General features: G+C 45.1%; 1 protein-coding gene across 3 annotated transcripts; it reads right to left on the bottom strand.

Annotated features, from left to right (window-relative positions):
* Positions 1 to 2,631: 2,631 nt before the first annotated feature.
* alg8 (ALG8 alpha-1,3-glucosyltransferase) lies at positions 2,632 to 17,446 on the bottom strand. 3 transcript variants are annotated; one of them, XM_079509904.1, is made up of 13 exons: positions 17,322 to 17,446; positions 13,758 to 13,836; positions 12,368 to 12,561; positions 11,504 to 11,616; positions 10,594 to 10,661; positions 10,048 to 10,174; positions 9,375 to 9,478; positions 9,167 to 9,287; positions 8,574 to 8,713; positions 6,719 to 6,861; positions 6,142 to 6,239; positions 5,612 to 5,684; positions 2,632 to 3,698 (listed from the first exon to the last, which is right to left on the bottom strand). In XM_079509904.1, the coding sequence occupies exons 1-13, from the start codon at positions 17,399 to 17,401 to the stop codon at positions 3,503 to 3,505; spliced, it is 1,536 nt and encodes a 511-aa protein (XP_079366030.1). In that variant the 5' UTR covers positions 17,402 to 17,446; the 3' UTR covers positions 2,632 to 3,502. The 3 variants fall into 3 exon arrangements, with proteins under 3 accessions (XP_079366030.1, XP_079366031.1, XP_079366032.1); XM_079509905.1 differs by lacking the exons at positions 12,368 to 12,561; positions 13,758 to 13,836; positions 17,322 to 17,446 and adding an exon at positions 12,082 to 12,108; XM_079509906.1 differs by lacking the exons at positions 12,368 to 12,561; positions 13,758 to 13,836; positions 17,322 to 17,446 and adding an exon at positions 11,976 to 11,990.
* Positions 17,447 to 19,155: the final 1,709 nt, after the last annotated feature.

Here is a 19,155-nt window from a genome sequence, read left to right as displayed (position 1 = left end):
ACGCAGACTACAAAACACAGGCAGATCTCCTAGATGCGCGCTTCAGAAGCAGAGGCTATCCAGATGAATGGCTAAAAAAGGCACGCGACAGATTCATCGATTGTACACAGGAAGAAGTTCTCCAATCAAAACGGGACTCCCCCTCAAGTATAACGGTCCTCTGTGCATTGTGCAATATTCAGCCCTGGGAAAAGATTTTGAATGTGCTATAAAAAAACATTGGTACATCCTCAGCAGCGACCCTAAACTGGCCAATACTTTTAAAGAAACACCTAGGGTTGTTTATAAACGTCCTCCCAATATTAGACAAACTGTTGTTAAATCAGATCTCACTCCTATTTCGCCAGAATCCTCTTTTTTGACTCAAATCCCTGATGGCAATTATAAATGCGGCCGGTGCGCACAGTGCACTGAATAGATTATTATTACGCGAATCCTTTTGGATTTACACTCTAAATACAATGTCCCCAAAGGGAATGAACGAGGACTTCCCCATCAGCCATTTTTTGTAATTTCTTTATTGTATGTTGTATATATTTGAATTGTTGCCTAATTAATTAATAATACCTGATTATGTGAATCACTCTTAGATTCTATAATAATCATGATGTCCTTTTTGCTTATTCCACTGTTGTGGATTTGAGAAATGTGTAACACTGTATTTAATGATATTTCATTAATTGATCTAATGACCTGTTGTGTTGGTTCCACCCACTGACGAGTAACGTGACCCGTGGGTGTCTATTTAAGTGGGTGGATCACTGACAACTTGAGTTTGACCAGATGAAGAGCCTTGGCTCGAAACGTCGTCAATACATTTATCTTTTGGAGCATATGAGTGTGCGGGTTCCCTCTCTTTTTCATATGACATTTTATTATAGCGCCACCAGGAGGCACATGTTATTATAGTGCCACCAGGAGGCACATTATATTATAGCGCCACCAGGAGGCACATTTTATTATAGCGCCACCAGGAGGCACATTTTATTATAGCGCCACCAGGAGGCACATTTTATTATAGCGCCACCAGGAGGCACATTTTATTATAGCGCCACCAGGAGGCACATTTTATTATAGCGCCACCAGGAGGCACATTTTATTATAGTGCCACCAGGAGGCACATTTTATTATAGCGCCACCAGGAGGCACATTTTATTATAGCGCCACCAGGAGGCACATGTTATTATAGCGCCACCAGGAGGCACATGTTATTATAGCGCCACCAGGAGGCACATGTTATTATAGCGCCACCAGGAGGCACATTTTATTATAGCGCCACCAGGAGGCACATTTTATTATAGCGCCACCAGGAGGCACATTTTATTATAGCGCCACCAGGAGGCACATTTTATTATAGCGCCACCAGGAGGCACATTTTATTATAGCGCCACCAGGAGGCACATTTTATTATAGCACCACCAGGAGGCACATTTTATTATAGCACCACCAGGAGGCACATTTTTACAGCACTTTTTTAGTTTTGTTTTTCTTTCCGTAAATTAAAGGAATATTTCACTTTAACATGTTTAGTAAACATTATGTCGACTTAACACTAATGTTAAAATATTAAATTAATTATGTTAATAAATCATTATATTAATTAACAGTTTCTATGTTTCCCAGATAAAAGCAGAAATAATGTCAACAACTCTGAGTTACTCATTTGTTACGAACGGAAATAACATCGCATGGATGCAACTGGGACGTATCCTCAGTGATGTATCCCAAGGTCATCGGGGTTTCGGGGTCTCGCGAACAACATACCCCTCACTCGGGTGACCCAGCCGGGGTGATCAAGTCCCGACTTACGTCCCAGTAGCTACCCTCGATCAGACCACTAGGGAAAGACAGGGCCGCACAATCCGTTGGAACCACTCGGGAACTACTGTGCCGGGACTGAGAGGTACTATTCTGGCATGTGGAGGGACTAGGCTCTGTGGGTTGCCTCTCACCAGGAGTACCGCCATAGAGTATATATATAATAAAGACTGAACTGGCGCGAAGCTCCGCCCCCCCAGCTATTCATGTCAGTGGAAGTTGCTCAGTGGCGTTTTGAAGCACCCGGAAGACTGCCGGAACTTTGAGGTCCTGAGTGACGTAGGGCAACCGAGCGCTCAACGTTAAAGCCCAGCTGCACGGGGTTTCCCGGTCATGAATCCACGGGTCCGCCTGTAGTCCCTCCTCCTACCACTAGGACCCAGAGCTTCAACGTTGGAAAGTCTGCCTGCCCCCTTGAGTACCGCGAGGACCTGTGCGTTGCACCAGACTCCCAGCACCAGACACTTCATTCCGGAGAGGTGGATTCTTGAGCCACCGCTGGGCAACGGTAGTACTGCAGACTCCACTTGCGGCTCGAATGGCCCTCCTAAAGGCCTCATCGAAGGTTTTTGGGCTTCCTCCTCACGGAGGATGCAAGCAGGGGCGCTAACCCATACTGCTCCCAGGGTGCCGTCTACATTCCGGCTGTCACCCGTCTCTCCGGTGGTACAAGTTGTATTTCAAAAACAATAACAAAAACCTAGATATTAACTCGTCATGTCGTGTTTCCAGTGGTGTACAGTAGGGGGCGCTCTACCGCAGCCTGTGAATGATTCCAGGATCAAAGAAGAATGAACCAGTGATCACAACATGTTTAGAATAACGATAAACCATTTATAAAAAAATCACACCTGTGTGAAGGGAGGGGAGGGGCGCTCTTATCATCATACATCATCACATTCAGGCACTTTTTCTGTCACTTTTTAATAAGCCCTCAGCCAATCAAATCGTCGCTATGGGGAACACACACACAGACACACAAAGCTGGACATAGAAGGCGCTAGCGCCGCTCAGAACTAACTGTGGAATGGATTATCATTGGTGTCAGCGCAGCATATATCTAAGTGACGCAGCGGTTGCGCAAAGACCCGCCCGGCAGCACTGTTTAATGCAATTTTGACCTGAGAACAGATTCTAAAAATGTCTTCTACATCCTGACAGTTTTCTGAAAAAGCTATGTTTCTATGTCAGTCGTTCTTCGATTTTTCAAAAATAGCAGACCTACAAGCTGATTGAAACAAAGAACTAGTGAATTGTTTGCTATAGCGTGCTCCTTGTTTATGCTATGGATATACATACTGTACAACTTTGTCATGAGTAATTCAACAAAGAATACTTATATAACTTGCACAAATACATTGCATCAAACAGTGCTGCTGGGCGGGTCTTTGCGCAACCGCTGCGTCATTTAGGTATATGCGTAAGCGCAGCATGCTTCACTGCTTTCATAGAAAGCGACACAACTGATCAGTGAAAAGGGACCGTGTGCACAGTGTATAGGCGATCTACATGAACCTATAATTGAGCTTGTAGATCGGCTATTTCGGGTGCACAGTAGCGCCGCCGCGCAACGAAGTCAAAGTACAAACACAATGGAAACCAAACAAGCTGAACACGTGGCATTCATTGATGCAGTGTGGACCCCCAGGCTGCAGTACACAGCGCTAACAGCAGGGGTCAGTGTTTATAGGGTCAGGTACAGCCTTATGAAGCTATAAGTGACTCCCAGGCTGCAGTACACAGACGTCACCAGCAGGGGGATGAACGGCAGCGTCTGTTGCCACGGTGACAGCGGGTAAACGACCTCGCGCAGGATCTCCACGGCAACCAATCCCAGCAGGTAAACAAACTCCAGGGGGCGGAGCAACGGGCCCTGGTTCCTGAGGGGGGGGGGGGGGGGGGGGGAGGGAGGGAGATTTGCAACATTTGTAAATGGTGCATTTATGTAGCACTTTTAACGTTTCGGTCTTTCGACCTTCATCAGGCGAAACGTTGCATATTGTGGACATTAAATAAAAAGCTCTTGAACCAGCAGGTGACAGTGTGCACGCACCTGCTTTGATTGAATACCAAACGACTCGCCCCTTTACCAACTCGCCCCTTTACCAACTCGCCCCTTTACCAACTCGCCCCTTGACCAACTCGCCCCTTCACCAACTCGCCCCTTCACCAACTCACCCCTTCACCAACTCACCCCTTCACCAACTCACCCTTTCACCAACTCGCCCCTTCACCAACTCGCCCCTTCACCAACTCGCCCCTTCACCAACTCGCCCCTTCACCAACTCGCCCCTTCACCAACTCACCCCTTCACCAACTCACCCCTTCACCAACTCACCCTTTCACCAACTCGCCCCTTCACCAACTCGCCCCTTCACCAACTCGCCCCTTCACCAACTCGCCCCTTTACCAACTCACCCCTTCACCAACTCGCCCCTTTACCAACTCACCCTTTCACCAACTCGCCCCTTCACCAACTCGCCCCTTCACCAACTCGCCCCTTCACCAACTCGCCCCTTCACCAACTCACCCCTTCACCAACTCGCCCCTTCACCAACTCGCCCCTTCACCAACTCGCCCCTTCACCAACTCACCCCTTCACCAACTCGCCCCTTCACCAACTCGCCCCTTCACCAACTCACCCCTTCACCAACTCGCCCCTTCACCAACTCGCCCCTTCACCAACTCGCCCCTTTACCAACTCGCCCCTTCACCAACTCGCCCCTTTACCAACTCGCCCCTTCACCAACTCGCCCCTTCACCAACTCGCCCCAGCGAAAAGTGTTAATGTAGTTAACAGTTAATTCAGTATTTCCCTCCCTCTCTGAAATCTGAAATTATCTTGTATACAGATTTATTTCATTGTATAGTTAGTAGTCGATCTCTATATTGTAAAATTAAGAAAGAATAACATGAGACAGAGACGGTGACTGCTTAAATCCCCATCAAACAGAGAATTGATTTTAAAATCCTCCTATTCACGTTTAAATCTCTCAACGGCCTGGCCCCCCCATATATGGAAGAACTCATACAGCATCACAACCCCTCCAGAGCTCTGAGGTCGGCTGACCTGTCACTGCTGACCGTGCCAACAACCCCAACCCTCAGAACAAAAGGCGACCGTGCCTTTGCGGTGGCAGCCCCTGAACTGTGGAACAACCTCCCCCCCATATTAGAGCTGCTCAAACCATTGCCATTTTTAAGTCCCTACTCAAAACGCACCTTTTTTCCTTGGCTTTCAATGTTTCGATATTTGATTTTATATGCTATATGTTTTTTCTATGCTCTGCTTGATGTATTTGTATTCTGCTTTAATGTCTTTGTTGAAGCACTTTGGTCAACCTTGGTTGTGTTATAATGTGCTATATAAATAAAGGCTGATTTGATAATTCTATATAGCTAAAAAACAGGAAATCATCACAGAGGAGGTAAAAAAGGGGGGGGAAACATGAAAAAGTGGTGGGGGGATTCAGATTTTATGGGGGCAGTTCCGTCCGTAGGTGCCCTTTGAGAGCGGTTTTGAAGGAGTCAAGGAATTTGCATGTCTTAATGACTGTTGGTAGGGCGTTTCCACATTTTGTTGGCATAGGAACGAAATAAATTCAGTCCCTTGTTTGTGCCGAATCTGGGTTGCACATGGTTCTCAGAGTATTTAGAGTACATACCTGTACAGATTACTAGTATTTAAAGTACATACCTGTACAGATTACTAGTATTTAGAGTACATACCTGTACAGATTACTAGTATTTAGAGTACATACCTGTACAGATTACTAGTATTTAGAGTACATACCTGTACAGATTACTCAGAGCAGTAATGGAGTACACGGAGTACATCAACATCAGAAGCATTTTGATTGGCAGCTCTGGAGAAAAGAAGAACAATTCACAACCAATCACACAATAAAACTGTCCAATCACGTGTGTGTGCATGTGTGTGTGTGTGAGTGTGAGCCTGCGTGCGTACGTGCGTGCGTGTGTGTATATTCGTGTGCGTGCATGTGTGTGTGTGTGTGTGTGTGTGTGTGTGTGTGTGTATGTGTGTATATGTGTGTGTATATGTGTGTGTGTGTGTGTGTGTGTGTGTGTGTGTGTGTGTGTGTATGTGTGTGTGTGTATATGTGTGTGTGTGTGTGTGCGTATGTGTGTGTGTGTGTGTGTGTGTGTGTGTGTGTGTATATGTGTGTGTATATGTGTGTGTGTGTGTGTGTGTGTGTGTGTGTGCGTATGTGTGTGTGTGTGTGTGTGTGTGTGTGTGTGTGTGTGTGTGTGTGTGTGTGTGTGTGTGTGTGTGTGTGTGTGTGTGTGTGTGTGTGTGTGTACCTGCAGCAGTGTAGATCAGAGGTGACAGAGAATAGTTTCCTGTCGTCGACAACATCAAGAATATCCCAGCATCCTCTCTGTTCTCTACCGCCAGGAGGCTGTAAGACAGACAGACAGACAGACAGACAGACAGGCAGGCAGGCAGGCAGGCAGGCAGGCAGGCAGGCAGGCAGACAGACAGATAGAACACAGAATAAATGTAAAGAACACAGAGGTACAGTGGCGATCCACCATAATAATAATAAACATTTCAGTCACTGACAGCACCTGACACCTGACACATGTAAACATTCGCTGTCTGACAGAAAAGCCGGCCGAGTAGTTGCATGGAACCGTTATCCTCAATGGCAGCTGCAAGGAGTTGCATTGGTGTCCTTACAACCATATACATAGAAAGGTAGACGTCTCATTGGCCGCTAGGGTTAGGGTTAGCCCCTCCTAACCCTAACCCTAGGAGGGGCTAGCGCCCCTCAAAAAGGGCGGAGGCACGGCACACTGCCACTCAACGCGACTACTGGCCAATCACAACGTGTCTTTTCACCGGTAGCGGTGAGGATATACTAGTATTTATATTTACCTTAAAGGCAGTATGGCGATGAGGATAGCCTTCTCGTGGACGTGCCAACCCAACATGAACGAGGCCAACGCACACACCACCACACAACGCACTAGGCTCCTCCCACCAATGCCTGGCTTCAACCAGGTCCTCAGCACGGCCGGCTGGAACCACATTAAAACATGAGTTAATTATGTGTAAAGCAGGTTCATTCACATTAACACACTTGCAGTGTAGCAACAATAAAGCATAGAATATAGAAGGCTATCATTCTGTTCCAAATGTTGTCAAATGTTTTGTTAGAGCATAGGATCACACTGCAGCACAGTGTGGGTTTGTAGATCTGATCTATCCTAGAGCATATGATCACACTGCAGCACGTTGAGAGCTTGTAGATCTGATCTATCCTAAAATGAGTACCGGGTAGCCCAAATGTGTCTACTAGCTGCTGAAATGAGGAAAAGACGCCCTCGGTATACAGGTCTACTGAAGCGGTGATACCTGCCCTCTCTCATTGCTTGAAAGCAGTGTCCATATTTGATGGGGAAATAATGGGTTGCCCACAATTGGCAATAATAGACGTACTTCGCTCAGGTCTATTAGTTTGCCTATGTGTCTCCAGAGTCACTTCCTAAACAAAACGGCGGTGGCTCAGGGGTAGAATGGCTGAATGGTAACCGCACGGTTGCCTGTTCGAACCCTGTGGGCTCCCCCAGAGTTAGTGTCGAAGTGTCCTTGAGCAAGACACTGAACCCCTCATTGCTCCTGATGTGCAGGTTGGTGCCTTGCATGGTTTCTGCTGCCATCGGTGTATGCATGTGTGTGTGAATGTGTGAATTGATGCACAATCTATGTAAAGCGCCTTGGATAAAGGAGCTATATAAATGCACCATTTACCATTTACAACACCTGCAACTCTGAGGCTACCACAGACATTTTGTTTATGTTTCCTACTACTTCCTAACTTCATCTTTTACTGTCTTACTGTCTCTCTACTTCCTGAGGACCCAGCGGTCTGTCTCCCTACTTCCTGAGTTCTTGTCCCACCAAGCAGACCCAGCGGCTTTGGAACATCACCTCTCTATAGGTTAAGGTCAGCAGTGTCCAGAGCAGGTCAAAGGTGAAACTCACCAGGATGGCCCCCAGCGTACACAGTATGGTCAGAGGCGGACTTACCATTGGGCTAGGGTGGGCTGCAGCCCAGGGGCCCCCGACTGGGGGGGGGGGGGGCCCTCCTCCAATGATTTGAAATTGTAAAGTATTGCAATCCAATTCAAGTGAGATTTATGTTTAGTTATTGTATATTTAGTATCATGGTTAAAAAATTGAGAGCTTCTGTCTGCACTGCAGTGACGCTGTGTTGTGGGGTAGCCAATGTCGCTGTGCATGGCAGCCTGCCATGCACAGCGACTGCCTGCCTTTCTCTTTTGGGGGGGCTGGGTACCCCAAAATTCCACCGAAATACGCCAGCCCCCTGGGATGCACCGCGCAGCCCAGGGGGGCACTGACATTTTGTCTAGCCCGGGGGCCCCTGGGAGGGTAAATCCGGCCCTGAGTATGGTCACAGAGGTGAAAGGTGAAAGGTCAAACTCACCAGGATGGACCCCAGCGTACACAGTATGGTCACAGAGGTCAAAGGTCAAACTCACCAGTATAGCCACCAGGGTACACAGCATGGTCACAGAGGTGAAAGGTCAAACTCACCAGGATGGCCACCAACGTACACAGTATGGTCACAGAGGTGAAAGGTCAAACTCACCAGTATAGCCCCCAGGGTACACAGTATGGTCACAGAGGTGAAAGGTCAAACTCACCAGTATAGCCACCAGGGTACACAGTATGGTCACAGAGGTGAAAGGTGAAAGGTCAAACTCACCAGTATAGCCACCAGGGTACACAGTATGGTCACAGAGGGACTGATGGACGGGAGGACAGAGTGATGGAACTCCTGGACCAAACCTCCTGTCATGGAGGCTCTGGGGAGACTGGAGGAGTCTAAGAGACCCACACGGACACCTGGAATACACCATTATTATTATTATTATTATTATTATCTGAGACGCCCTGAGGGCAATAAGCGACCTCGCCCTTAAGGTCGCGTGCACGCATCCTCCTGGGTGACAGCAGACTGCTGGGCGAGCGCTGACGCTTTGGCATGGGGGGGTCAGATCAACATATGGAATGAATTCTGTACTGGCCATATATGGAGCGTGTCTGATGAGTTTGATGAGGTCAGATCAACGATATGGAATGTCAGAACAGGTGATTTTCTTTAACCAATAGCTGAATATAGGAGGGGCTAAAGGACATAAAGACATCTCCGGGTGTAATTATGGAGACGTGTTGGTTAAAAACATGTATCACCCTTTAATAGTTATAAAACATTAATAAAGTATAAATATCACAACAGGACTTCATCCACCACATTGTAAAGAGTTATTAAACATTATTAAAGTATAAATATCTTACCGACAGTAACCAGTATCTTATCCACCACGTTGTAAACAGCCCAGGCGTTGGGGGCCCAGTAGGCGTGGCACAGACCTCTCTTAAAGGGGAAGAGTCTGGAAAACACCTGCGACATCTGGCCCTAAAGGGCAAAGGTCAAATCACGTAATCAAGTATTAGTCTGGAAAACACCACCGCACGTACGTGTGTGTGTGTGTGCGTGCGTTACCATAGCGATGAAGGGACCAAAGGACATGGCGGTGACAGAGAGGACGATGGTTGCCAAGGCAACAAGACGGACAGGACTGAAGCTCTTCCATCTGACACTGGAGTCTGGAATAATATTAATATTATGAATATGAATATGAATATTAATGATACATTTCAATATAACTAGATATTCGATAAAAACTATATTTTAACGCTCCACGCGTCCCAGACTCTTCTCCCTTCTCTAAAACACCCTGGACAACGCTCCACACGTCCCAGACTCTTCTCCCTTCTCTAAAACACCCTGGACAACGCTCCACACGTCCTAGACTCTTCTTTCTTCCCTAAAACACCCTGGACAACACTCCACACGTCCCAAACTCTTCTCCCTTCTCTAAAACACCCTGGACAACACTCCACACGTCCCAGACTCTTCTCCCTTCTCTAAAACACCCTGGACAACGCTCCACACGTCCCAGACTCTTCTCCCTTCTCTAAAACACCCTGGACAACGATCCACACGTCCCATACTCTTCAACCTTCTCTGAAAAACCCTGGACAATGCTCCACGCTTCCCAGACTCTTCTCCCTTCCCTAAAACACCCTGGACAACGTTCCACACGTCCTAGACTCTTCTAAAACACCCTGGACAACAGTACACAGTAGTACAAGAGTAGTACAACAGGACTAACCCGTGTTTTCGGAGGTGAAACAGTAAGATCTCAGCAGGTAGATTCCGTAGGCGGGGCTTACGTACAGGTAGATGTGTTTGAGGTTTAACAGCACGGTGAAGAACAGCGCCCCCTCCAGGTGACGGGACTGTTCACATACACACACACACACACACACACACACACACACACACACACACACACACACACACACACACACACACACACACACACACACACACACACACACACACACACACACACACACACACACACACACACACACACACACAAAAGCATAAATATTTCTAAAAAAACAGGCATAATGTTCAAACATGAAGTTTCTTCACTGAAAACTACATTTGAGTTTCTAAATGATACTGAAATGATAATTAAATAATTTGTCTCAATCAACACAACATTGACTTGTCAGCCTTTCTATCTCTAAGAAGTGAAATTAAATAAAATGTCTCCTGTAAATGTTTTTATCTCTAAGAAATCAAATAAAATGTGGTCACCTGTAAATGTTTTTATCTCTAAGAAATGAAATGAAATAAATAAAATCACCTGTAAATGTCTGGCCAGAGAAAGCAGCAGGAAGCCAAATAACATCCCGTTGTACTGGAAATGAATGTCTGACAATAAGTTAAAGATTATAATAACATTATGACAATATGTTAAAGATCATAATAACATTACCACCATGAGCGCACAGGACGGAGTTCTCTGCCCTTTCAATTAGTAACACCCAGCGCCCGGGACGAAGATTGATCAAAAGGACGGAGATTATTGTTATTATATCAAAACCGATCGCATCGCTCCACAGGCTGGGAGCGTCTGTTGTGCAACACTAGATGTTGTTTTCCGGTGGGACGTCATCGAAAATGTCCCCCCCCCCCCCCCATTTCAGCCGACGAGACCGAAAATCTGAAAACATTCCGTCCAATTCTAATCAAAGATTATGTGTCAGGCGGCCCCCCGCGGTGCCGTCGCTAGTCGCGGTAGAATTAATCATACCTCCCGATCGCCTCGGGGGGTGTTTTGGCTACATCTAGCTACTACAGCTAGATGCATCTTATCTATCTGACATCTAGACATCATGCATCTAGATCAGTAGTTCCCAAACTGTGGTGCGTTGCCCCCTTGTGGTGCTACATCTAGCTGCTTCAGGGATAACATCCAGTCCGTCACTAAATGTGCTCCGCTGCTATAAAATAACATTCATGTCTGACAATATGTTGAAGACAGACAGACAGACAGACAGACAGACAGACAGACAGACAGACAGACAGACAGACAGACAGACAGACAGACAGACAGAAGGACAGGGCCGGTTCTAGGGGGGGGCACCCAAAAGTGCGTCCTGCCCACCCAATGTGGGTTTCACACCCCACCCGCGCCGGCGGAGTCGCCCCCCTTACAATTCTGTCTGCCCACCTGAGTGGGGCTGGCTAAATCCGGCCCTGCAGAAGGATACGGTCTAGTATCAACAGTCCACAGTTCCACATCAGAAGGACAGACAGGATGAAGATCGGTCTGGACAGAATGTCCTTGTTGGAAACACTGTTGTCCTTGATGCTCCTACAACACCTACACACACACACGCACGCACGGACGCACGCACGCACGCACGCACGCACGCACGCACGCACGCACGCACGCACGCACGCACAGGCACACACGCACGCGCACACACACACACACAAAAAGTACAAAAGCGAGGGTTGGTATGAACATAATACTTACAGTACTGAACATAGAAGTAAAATACTATGTTTAAATGTAATTCTTATTCTAGCTTTAGTTACGAATTTCTTCTTCGAGGGAGGACGAGGCAGGAGCAACGGAAGCTCTGATCATGAGTACTACAGAGGTAGTAATAGTATTAGTACTTACTCTCTAACAGAGTACACAAAGAGTACATCAGTAGTAATAGTATTTATACTCACTCCCTAACAGAGTACATAAAGAGTGCATCAGTAGTATTAGAGTATTTATACTCACTCTGACAGAGTACATAAAGAGTACATCAGTAGTAATAGTATTTATACTCACTCCCTAACAGAGTACATAAAGAGTACATCAGTAGTAATATAGTATTTATACTCACTCCCTAACAGAGTACATAAAGAGTACATCAGTAGTAATAGTATTTATACTCACTCCCTAACAGAGTACATAAAGAGTACATCAGTAGTAATATAGTATTTATACTCACTCCCTAACAGAGTACATAAAGAGTACATCAGTAGTATAAATACTTACTCCCTAACAGAGTACATAAAGAGTACATCAGTAGTAATAGTACTATAATAATAGTATTTATAGTATTTATACTCACTCCCTAACAGAGTACATAAAGAGTACATCAGTAAAGATCACACTCAGTCTTTGGAACAGCAGTGTAGCGGGGCTGCAGTACTCCAGGTTGGCCACTAGGAGCATGTTGGAGTCAGCGTACTGAGCCAGCTGAGACAGAGAGAGCTCGAACCACGCAAACAGCGGGGGGTAGTCCAAGGTCCATTCTGATTGGTTCTGAGACACACACACGCACACGCACGCGTGCGCACACACACACACACACGCACACACACACACACACATACACACAATTTTACACAGTGATTATATTAATGTAGTTTTTGCCATTTTTAACCATATGCTTAAAGGGCCTTGCAATCGGGGAGCGATAAAACACGCCTATAGTTAATTTTCAATGAGACCTGCGTTTTACGCAAGTGTATTTACGTGAGCGCGGTCCCGTGCATTTGTTGCGAGCGTGCTCGTTTCGTGCACACGCCCCCCGCGACTCACCAGACCTGGATTCTGTTTAGCTTTTTTTTCACGCTTGCGTTGTTGCGCCGCTCTGAAGCAGACCTGGAGACCTGTCGTTGATCCAGGCCCTGAGTCTAGAGCAGACCTGGAGGAGACCTGTGTTGATCCAGACCTGGAGGAGACCTGTGTTGATCCAGGCACCAACGCCTGCGTTCCTCGCTTCACGTTTGCAAGGCCCTTAAAACTGAAAAATAGCAGATCTACAAGCTCACTTTAAATCCTTAAGACAAAACTGATTTAATTTGTAAAAGTCAAATGATAAAAAACTAGATCTAAGCACCACTTAGTGCTTAGATCTAGTGATCATCTGCTTATGGAGTTTAAAAGCATCGTCCATTTGGAACGGTATAGGATGCAATTCTTTCAATTCCTATTATATTAGAATAGTAGGGACGACAGTGGATCAGCGGTAGAGTGGTCGGATGGAAACCGTAAGGTTCCCGGTTCGATCCCTGTGGGGGATCGAACCCACAGGGATCTTTACCTATGTAAAGGTGTGTGAATATGTGTGTGTGAATGGGTGAATGTAATGCACAATCTATGTAAAGGTGTGTGGATGTGTGTGTGAATGGGTGAATGTAATGCACAATCTATGTAAAGGTGTGTGAATATGTGTGTGTGAATGGGTGAATGTAATGCACAATCTATGTAAAGTTGTGTGAATGTGTGTGAATGGGTGAATGTAATGCACAGTCTATGTAAAGGTGTGTGAATGTGTGTGTGAATGGGCGTGTGTGTTATAACAGGGATTGAACTACAGACCTCGTGGTACCATCTCTAAGGGAATAGGATGTGTGTAATGTGTAGTGTATAGTGTGTAGTGTATAGTGTGTATAGTGTAGTGTATAGTGTGTATAGGGTAGTGTAGTGTGTATAGTGGTTATAGGACTACCAACCTCGTGGTACCATCTGGACACAGGGAGGCTGTGAGTGATCGCTAACCAGTTCCTGTGGACCTCGAAGTCTGTGGAGTGACTGACACACACACACACACACACACACACACACACACACACACACACACACACACACACACACACACACACACACACACACACACACACACACACACACACACACACACACACACACACACACACACACACACACACACACACACAGTTACCAAGTTACCAAACTACTACAATAAATAGTATATACTGTCATTTATAAATACATGATTTATCATAATAATTATGATACATAATGTATTCATTATTATTATATCATTATATTATAAATAATAACAACACAGTGACAAATTAAGTTACCAAACTATTCAAAAAAAGTAGTAGAATCAAATAAATCTATTTCTTCATAGACGTCACCTCTACTTGTCTGCAGTACAACAGTGCCGCCTTTTGGCCAGTTGGCCCAACAACACATCTGTTCAGTCAGCTTCTTTTAGAACTGAATCCAATAGTTTTGAATAATAATAATATTAAGAAGAGTCACGTCAACCAAAAGGCTATAAAATAAAGCAGCAATCTCTCTTGACCTTTTAACCCATTTAGACCTGAGGCCGATTCAACAAATCGAAAATCCTAAATCTATCTAAATCCTAAAAGTCTTCTGAAAAACCCTATGTTTCTATGTCAGTGGTGTTCAACCATTTTCATGTCAAGGACCCCCAGAATGATCTGTATTTGGCCTCGGACCCCCATCTGAAAGTATTTTGTTCCAGGGACCCCCCCCCCCCCCCTCCCAGAAGCAAAGATTTGAGTTACAAACTTTCACTTGAATATATATATTCAAATATTTGCGCCACATTTTCACGATTTTTCAAAAATAGCAGACTCGGTGCCGCTATGAGTTTGTAGATCTGCTATTTTTCAATAGCTAAAGTATAACATAATGTTAAAACACCAAAAGAGGTTCCCGCCCAGAACGGGTTAAATGTAATGTTTTCAAACGGTAGTCAACAAATCCTGACTAATATGTAATATGTGCTATTTTTTTTTTTACAAAGTAATAGGTATAATATTACTGTTTTGACAGAGTAATACCTTACACTACTCGCTACTCTGTAAAGTAATATATTACTAGTGACTTGTTACTGCCCAACACTGAGAATGAGTCCAGTCCAAAGTACAGGTCAATACAACACCAGCTACGCTAAGTCCTGCCCTATGCGGGAGCTAACTATTTCCGTAGACAACGCCCTGGTAACGTCTGTCCCAACAGCCAGGAACCTTGGTGTTGTCCTGGACAGTCAGCTCTCGTTCAAAACTCACATCACAGCTGTCACTCGATCCTGCAGGTTCACACTCTATAACATACGACGAATTAGACCGTTCCTCACCCAGGAATCAGCCCAGCTCCTAATCCAGACAACAGTCTTGTCAAAACTCGACTATTGTAACGCCCTCCTTACTGGCCTACCGGCATGTGCACTTAAGCCGCTCCAACGGATCCAAAATGCCGCAGCTCGCTTGGTCTTCAACCAGACAAAATTCTCACATGTCTCCCCCCTGCTCCGCTCCCTCCACTGGCTCCCGGTCGCTGCCCGCACAGAATACAAAACCCTGATGCTAGCATTCAAAGCAACCAGAGGTATGGCTCCCCCATATCTTGCAAGTATGATTGAACCCTACAAACCCTCCCGCGCAATCAGATCAGCCAATGCAGGGAAGCTGGAAGTACCCTCACTAAAAACGCCGGGACAACGCTCCACACGTCCCAAACTCTTCTCCCTTCTGGCTCCAAAACTGTGGAATGCACTCCCCGTTGCAGTCAGAACTGCAGCATCACTCCCAATCTTCCGCCGTAGTCTGAAAACCCACCTTTTCAGACTCCACCATGGCCCATAGCACTTACCCTACCCCCTTAGACAGCACTTTTTAGACTTAGATAGCATTTGATAGATACAGACTTATAGCATGTTATGTAGACAGCACAATAATTGCATTGTATGTAGTCATAGCACTTCATAGTATATATGTACAGCATAGTATAGTATATATGTATAGTTTATATGTACAGTGTCATTATATAGATATGTTCTAGCTACGTTCTTAGCTTACGCATGTTTCTTGATAAATGCTTTTTAATATATGTGATGTATTCCCATGCTTTTTGTTCTTGCTTAATGTAAATCGCTCTGGATTAAGAGCGTCTGCTAAATGCCTAAATTGTAAATTGTAATGGCTGTTGGTAGGGTGTTCCATAGGTGCTCTTTGAGAGCGGTTTTGAAGGAGTCTACGGATTCACATGTCTTAATGGCTGTTGTCAGGGCGTTCCACATTTTGGTGGTGTAGGAGCTAAATTAATTTAACCCTTTGTTTGAGCCGAATATGGGTTGCACATGGTTTGTGGTTTACTCATTTATAAATACCTACATTATGTATTATAAATAATGTATGTTTATAAATGACAGTATAGACTGGCTCCAGTCCTGAGTCACTATAGACTGGCTCCAGTCCTGAGTCACTATAGACTGGCTCCAGTCCTGAGTCACTATAAGCTGGCTCCAGTCCTGAGTCACTATAAGCTGGCTCCAGTCCTGAGTCACTATAGACTGGCTCCAGTCCTGAGTCACTATAGGCTGGCTCCAGTCCTGAGTCACTACAGACTGGCTCCAGTCCTGAGTCACTATAGACTGGCTCCAGTCCTGAGTCACTATAGACTGGCTCCAGTCCTGAGTCACTATAGACTGGCTCCAGTCCTGAGTCACTATAGACTGGCTCCAGCCCTGAGTCACTATAGACTGGCTCCAGTCCTGAGTCACTATAGACTGGCTCCAGTCTTGAATCACTATAGACTGGCTCCAGCCCTGAGTCACTATAGACTGGCTCCAGTCCTGAATCACTATAGACTGGCTCCAGCCCTGAGTCACTATAGACTGGCTCCAGTCCTGAGTCACTATAGACTGGCTCCAGTCCTGAGTCACTATAGACTGGCTCCAGCCCTGAGTCACTATAGACTGGCTCCAGTCTTGAATCACTATAGACTGGCTCCAGTCCTGAATCACTATAGACTGGCTCCAGCCCTGAGTCACTATAGACTGGCTCCAGTCCTGAGTCACTATAGACTGGCTCCAGTCCTGAGTCACTATAGACTGGCTCCAGCCCTGAGTCAATAGTGACTCAGGGCTGGAGCCAGTCTATAGTGACTCAGTCACTATAGACTGGCTCCAGCCCTGAGTCAATAGTGACTGTCTATAGTGACAGTCTATAGTGACTATAGTCTATAGTCTATAGTCTATAGTGACTCAGTCACTATAGACTGGCTCCAGCCCTGAGTCAATAGTGACTCAGGGCTGGAGCCAGTCTATAGTGACTCAGGACTGTGTCAGGCTAGAAAATGTATGTACCCTGGTATAAAAAGACTGTCTATTTAAATGTATGTACCCTGGTATAAAAAGACTGACTATTTAAATGCATGTTCCCTGGTATAAAAATACTATTATAAACAACTATTTATAAACATTATAATAATATTAATAATTATATTAGACTCACTATGCGTTCAGAAACAGACATTTCAACAGAGAAACTCCAAAAGCTAGAGCATAAAACCAACTCCAACTGTCGGCCGCCATGACACCTGTGACGTCACTTGTTTTGTCATCCAAACCTTTATTGACAATCACAGAGAGAGCGTTCGGACATGGCCGCCGGGACCGTCCGGGAGCGCAGCGCCTGTTAGTTAGTATGGGCATTTCCGCTCAGTGTATTATAACCGAACGCACCCAGAGATAAACTGTGTAAATGCTGGGTTCCTATTGGCTGCTCGGTGCTCACATCCTGTCTAGAGACCTACCGCATCCGGTCCTTTCGCCAAACTCACATGCACCACGCACGGGCTGGTGTCCGTATCCGGTACAGACCGGATGTGCTGCCTCCCGTTATGACGCTCCGTTCCATTGGTTCTTTGGGTTCTTTGAGCAGATTTAACACTTCCACTTTACTTCCTGGTTAAGGAGCTAGCAGACGGTTTCCGGTTGCCTTCAGATTAAGATAATCGTATTTATTTAAAAAATGCAATTATGAAGTCTAAATGACTCATACTAGTAACTAGAGTACTTGTCCTAAAAGGTTGTACTGATTTAAATTAGATGTTGATCCCCATTATATGGGAACATTATCCTAGTCTTTGTACTTATTCCACCACTGAAAAGCTGCCATTCATTTTTCCCATAGAGATTTAAAACAAATATTTATAGAACTTATTTTAAGCCTATTTAAGCAATTCAGGATCCTGGTGTATCAAGATTATGTGAAAAGAAAAAATGAATATCTAATTATAAATAGGCTAGCACTCTAGTGTATAGGCCTACGCATATAGTTTCATTATATTGATATTCCACTGTTATGTTCTTAAGCTTACTTAGGATTCATGATAACTACATTTTATGTATGTGATGTATCACCATGAGTTGTTCCTGCTTACTGTAAATCACTCTGGATTAAGAGCGTCTGATCATAAATGCCTACATTGTAGATTGTAGATTGTACCCTTTGTTTAGTGTATTTTTTTCCTTTTTTTTTTTACACCTGAGGGAGTTCAACAAACCATGTGCAACCCAGATTCGGCACAAACAAGGGACTAAATTAATTTCGCTCCTATGCCACCAAAATGTGGAACGCCCAACCATCAGTCATTAAGACATGTGAATCCCTTGACTCCTTCAAAACCGCTCTCAAAGGGCACCTACGGACGGCTGCAATTCGAAACTGGCCCCTGTATAAAATAAGTCCCCCTAGCCCCACCCCCCTATTTTTCCATCCTGTACGTTTTCCCCCTTTTTTCTTTCTTTAAAAAAATAAATCTTTAACTGTATGATTTCCTTTTTTTCATGAAGTGTAGCCAGGCCTATTTGTACATTTAATGCTCTGAGTCTGATGAATTGAAAATGGAGGACCCTGATGTAAACAAGTTTGATTGATTGATTGATTGATTGATTGATTGATTGATTGATTGATTGATTGATTGATTGAAGTATTTATTAATAGTTTGCAGTTATTACAGTACATTTTAAGCACAACTCAACACAAAGGCTGTTAACTGTGAGTGGACGACCCAATAAAGCATTACACTTGTTTACAAGAGGGTCCACCTTGTTCAATTCATCAAAACATTTAGAGATGTACAAATAGACACTTCTATATAGCCAAAAACAGGAAATCATCATAAAGGAGTTAAGGCTCATACATAGTCTGGATTTTCGGTGGTGAGGTGACCACCAAACTACAACATGACGTCATGAGCCGCGGTGAAGAGCAAACCACCGCCACCGCTCCAGCCCTTCTTTCTTTTTTTACTCACCACCGCTCAACGTTATTTCAGCTCCGG

This window comes from Electrona antarctica (genome assembly GCF_951216825.1).
Source record: "Electrona antarctica genome assembly, chromosome: 9".
Classification (NCBI taxonomy): Eukaryota; Metazoa; Chordata; class Actinopteri; order Myctophiformes; family Myctophidae; genus Electrona; species Electrona antarctica.
This window is presented reverse-complemented; position numbering and strand designations above follow the sequence as displayed.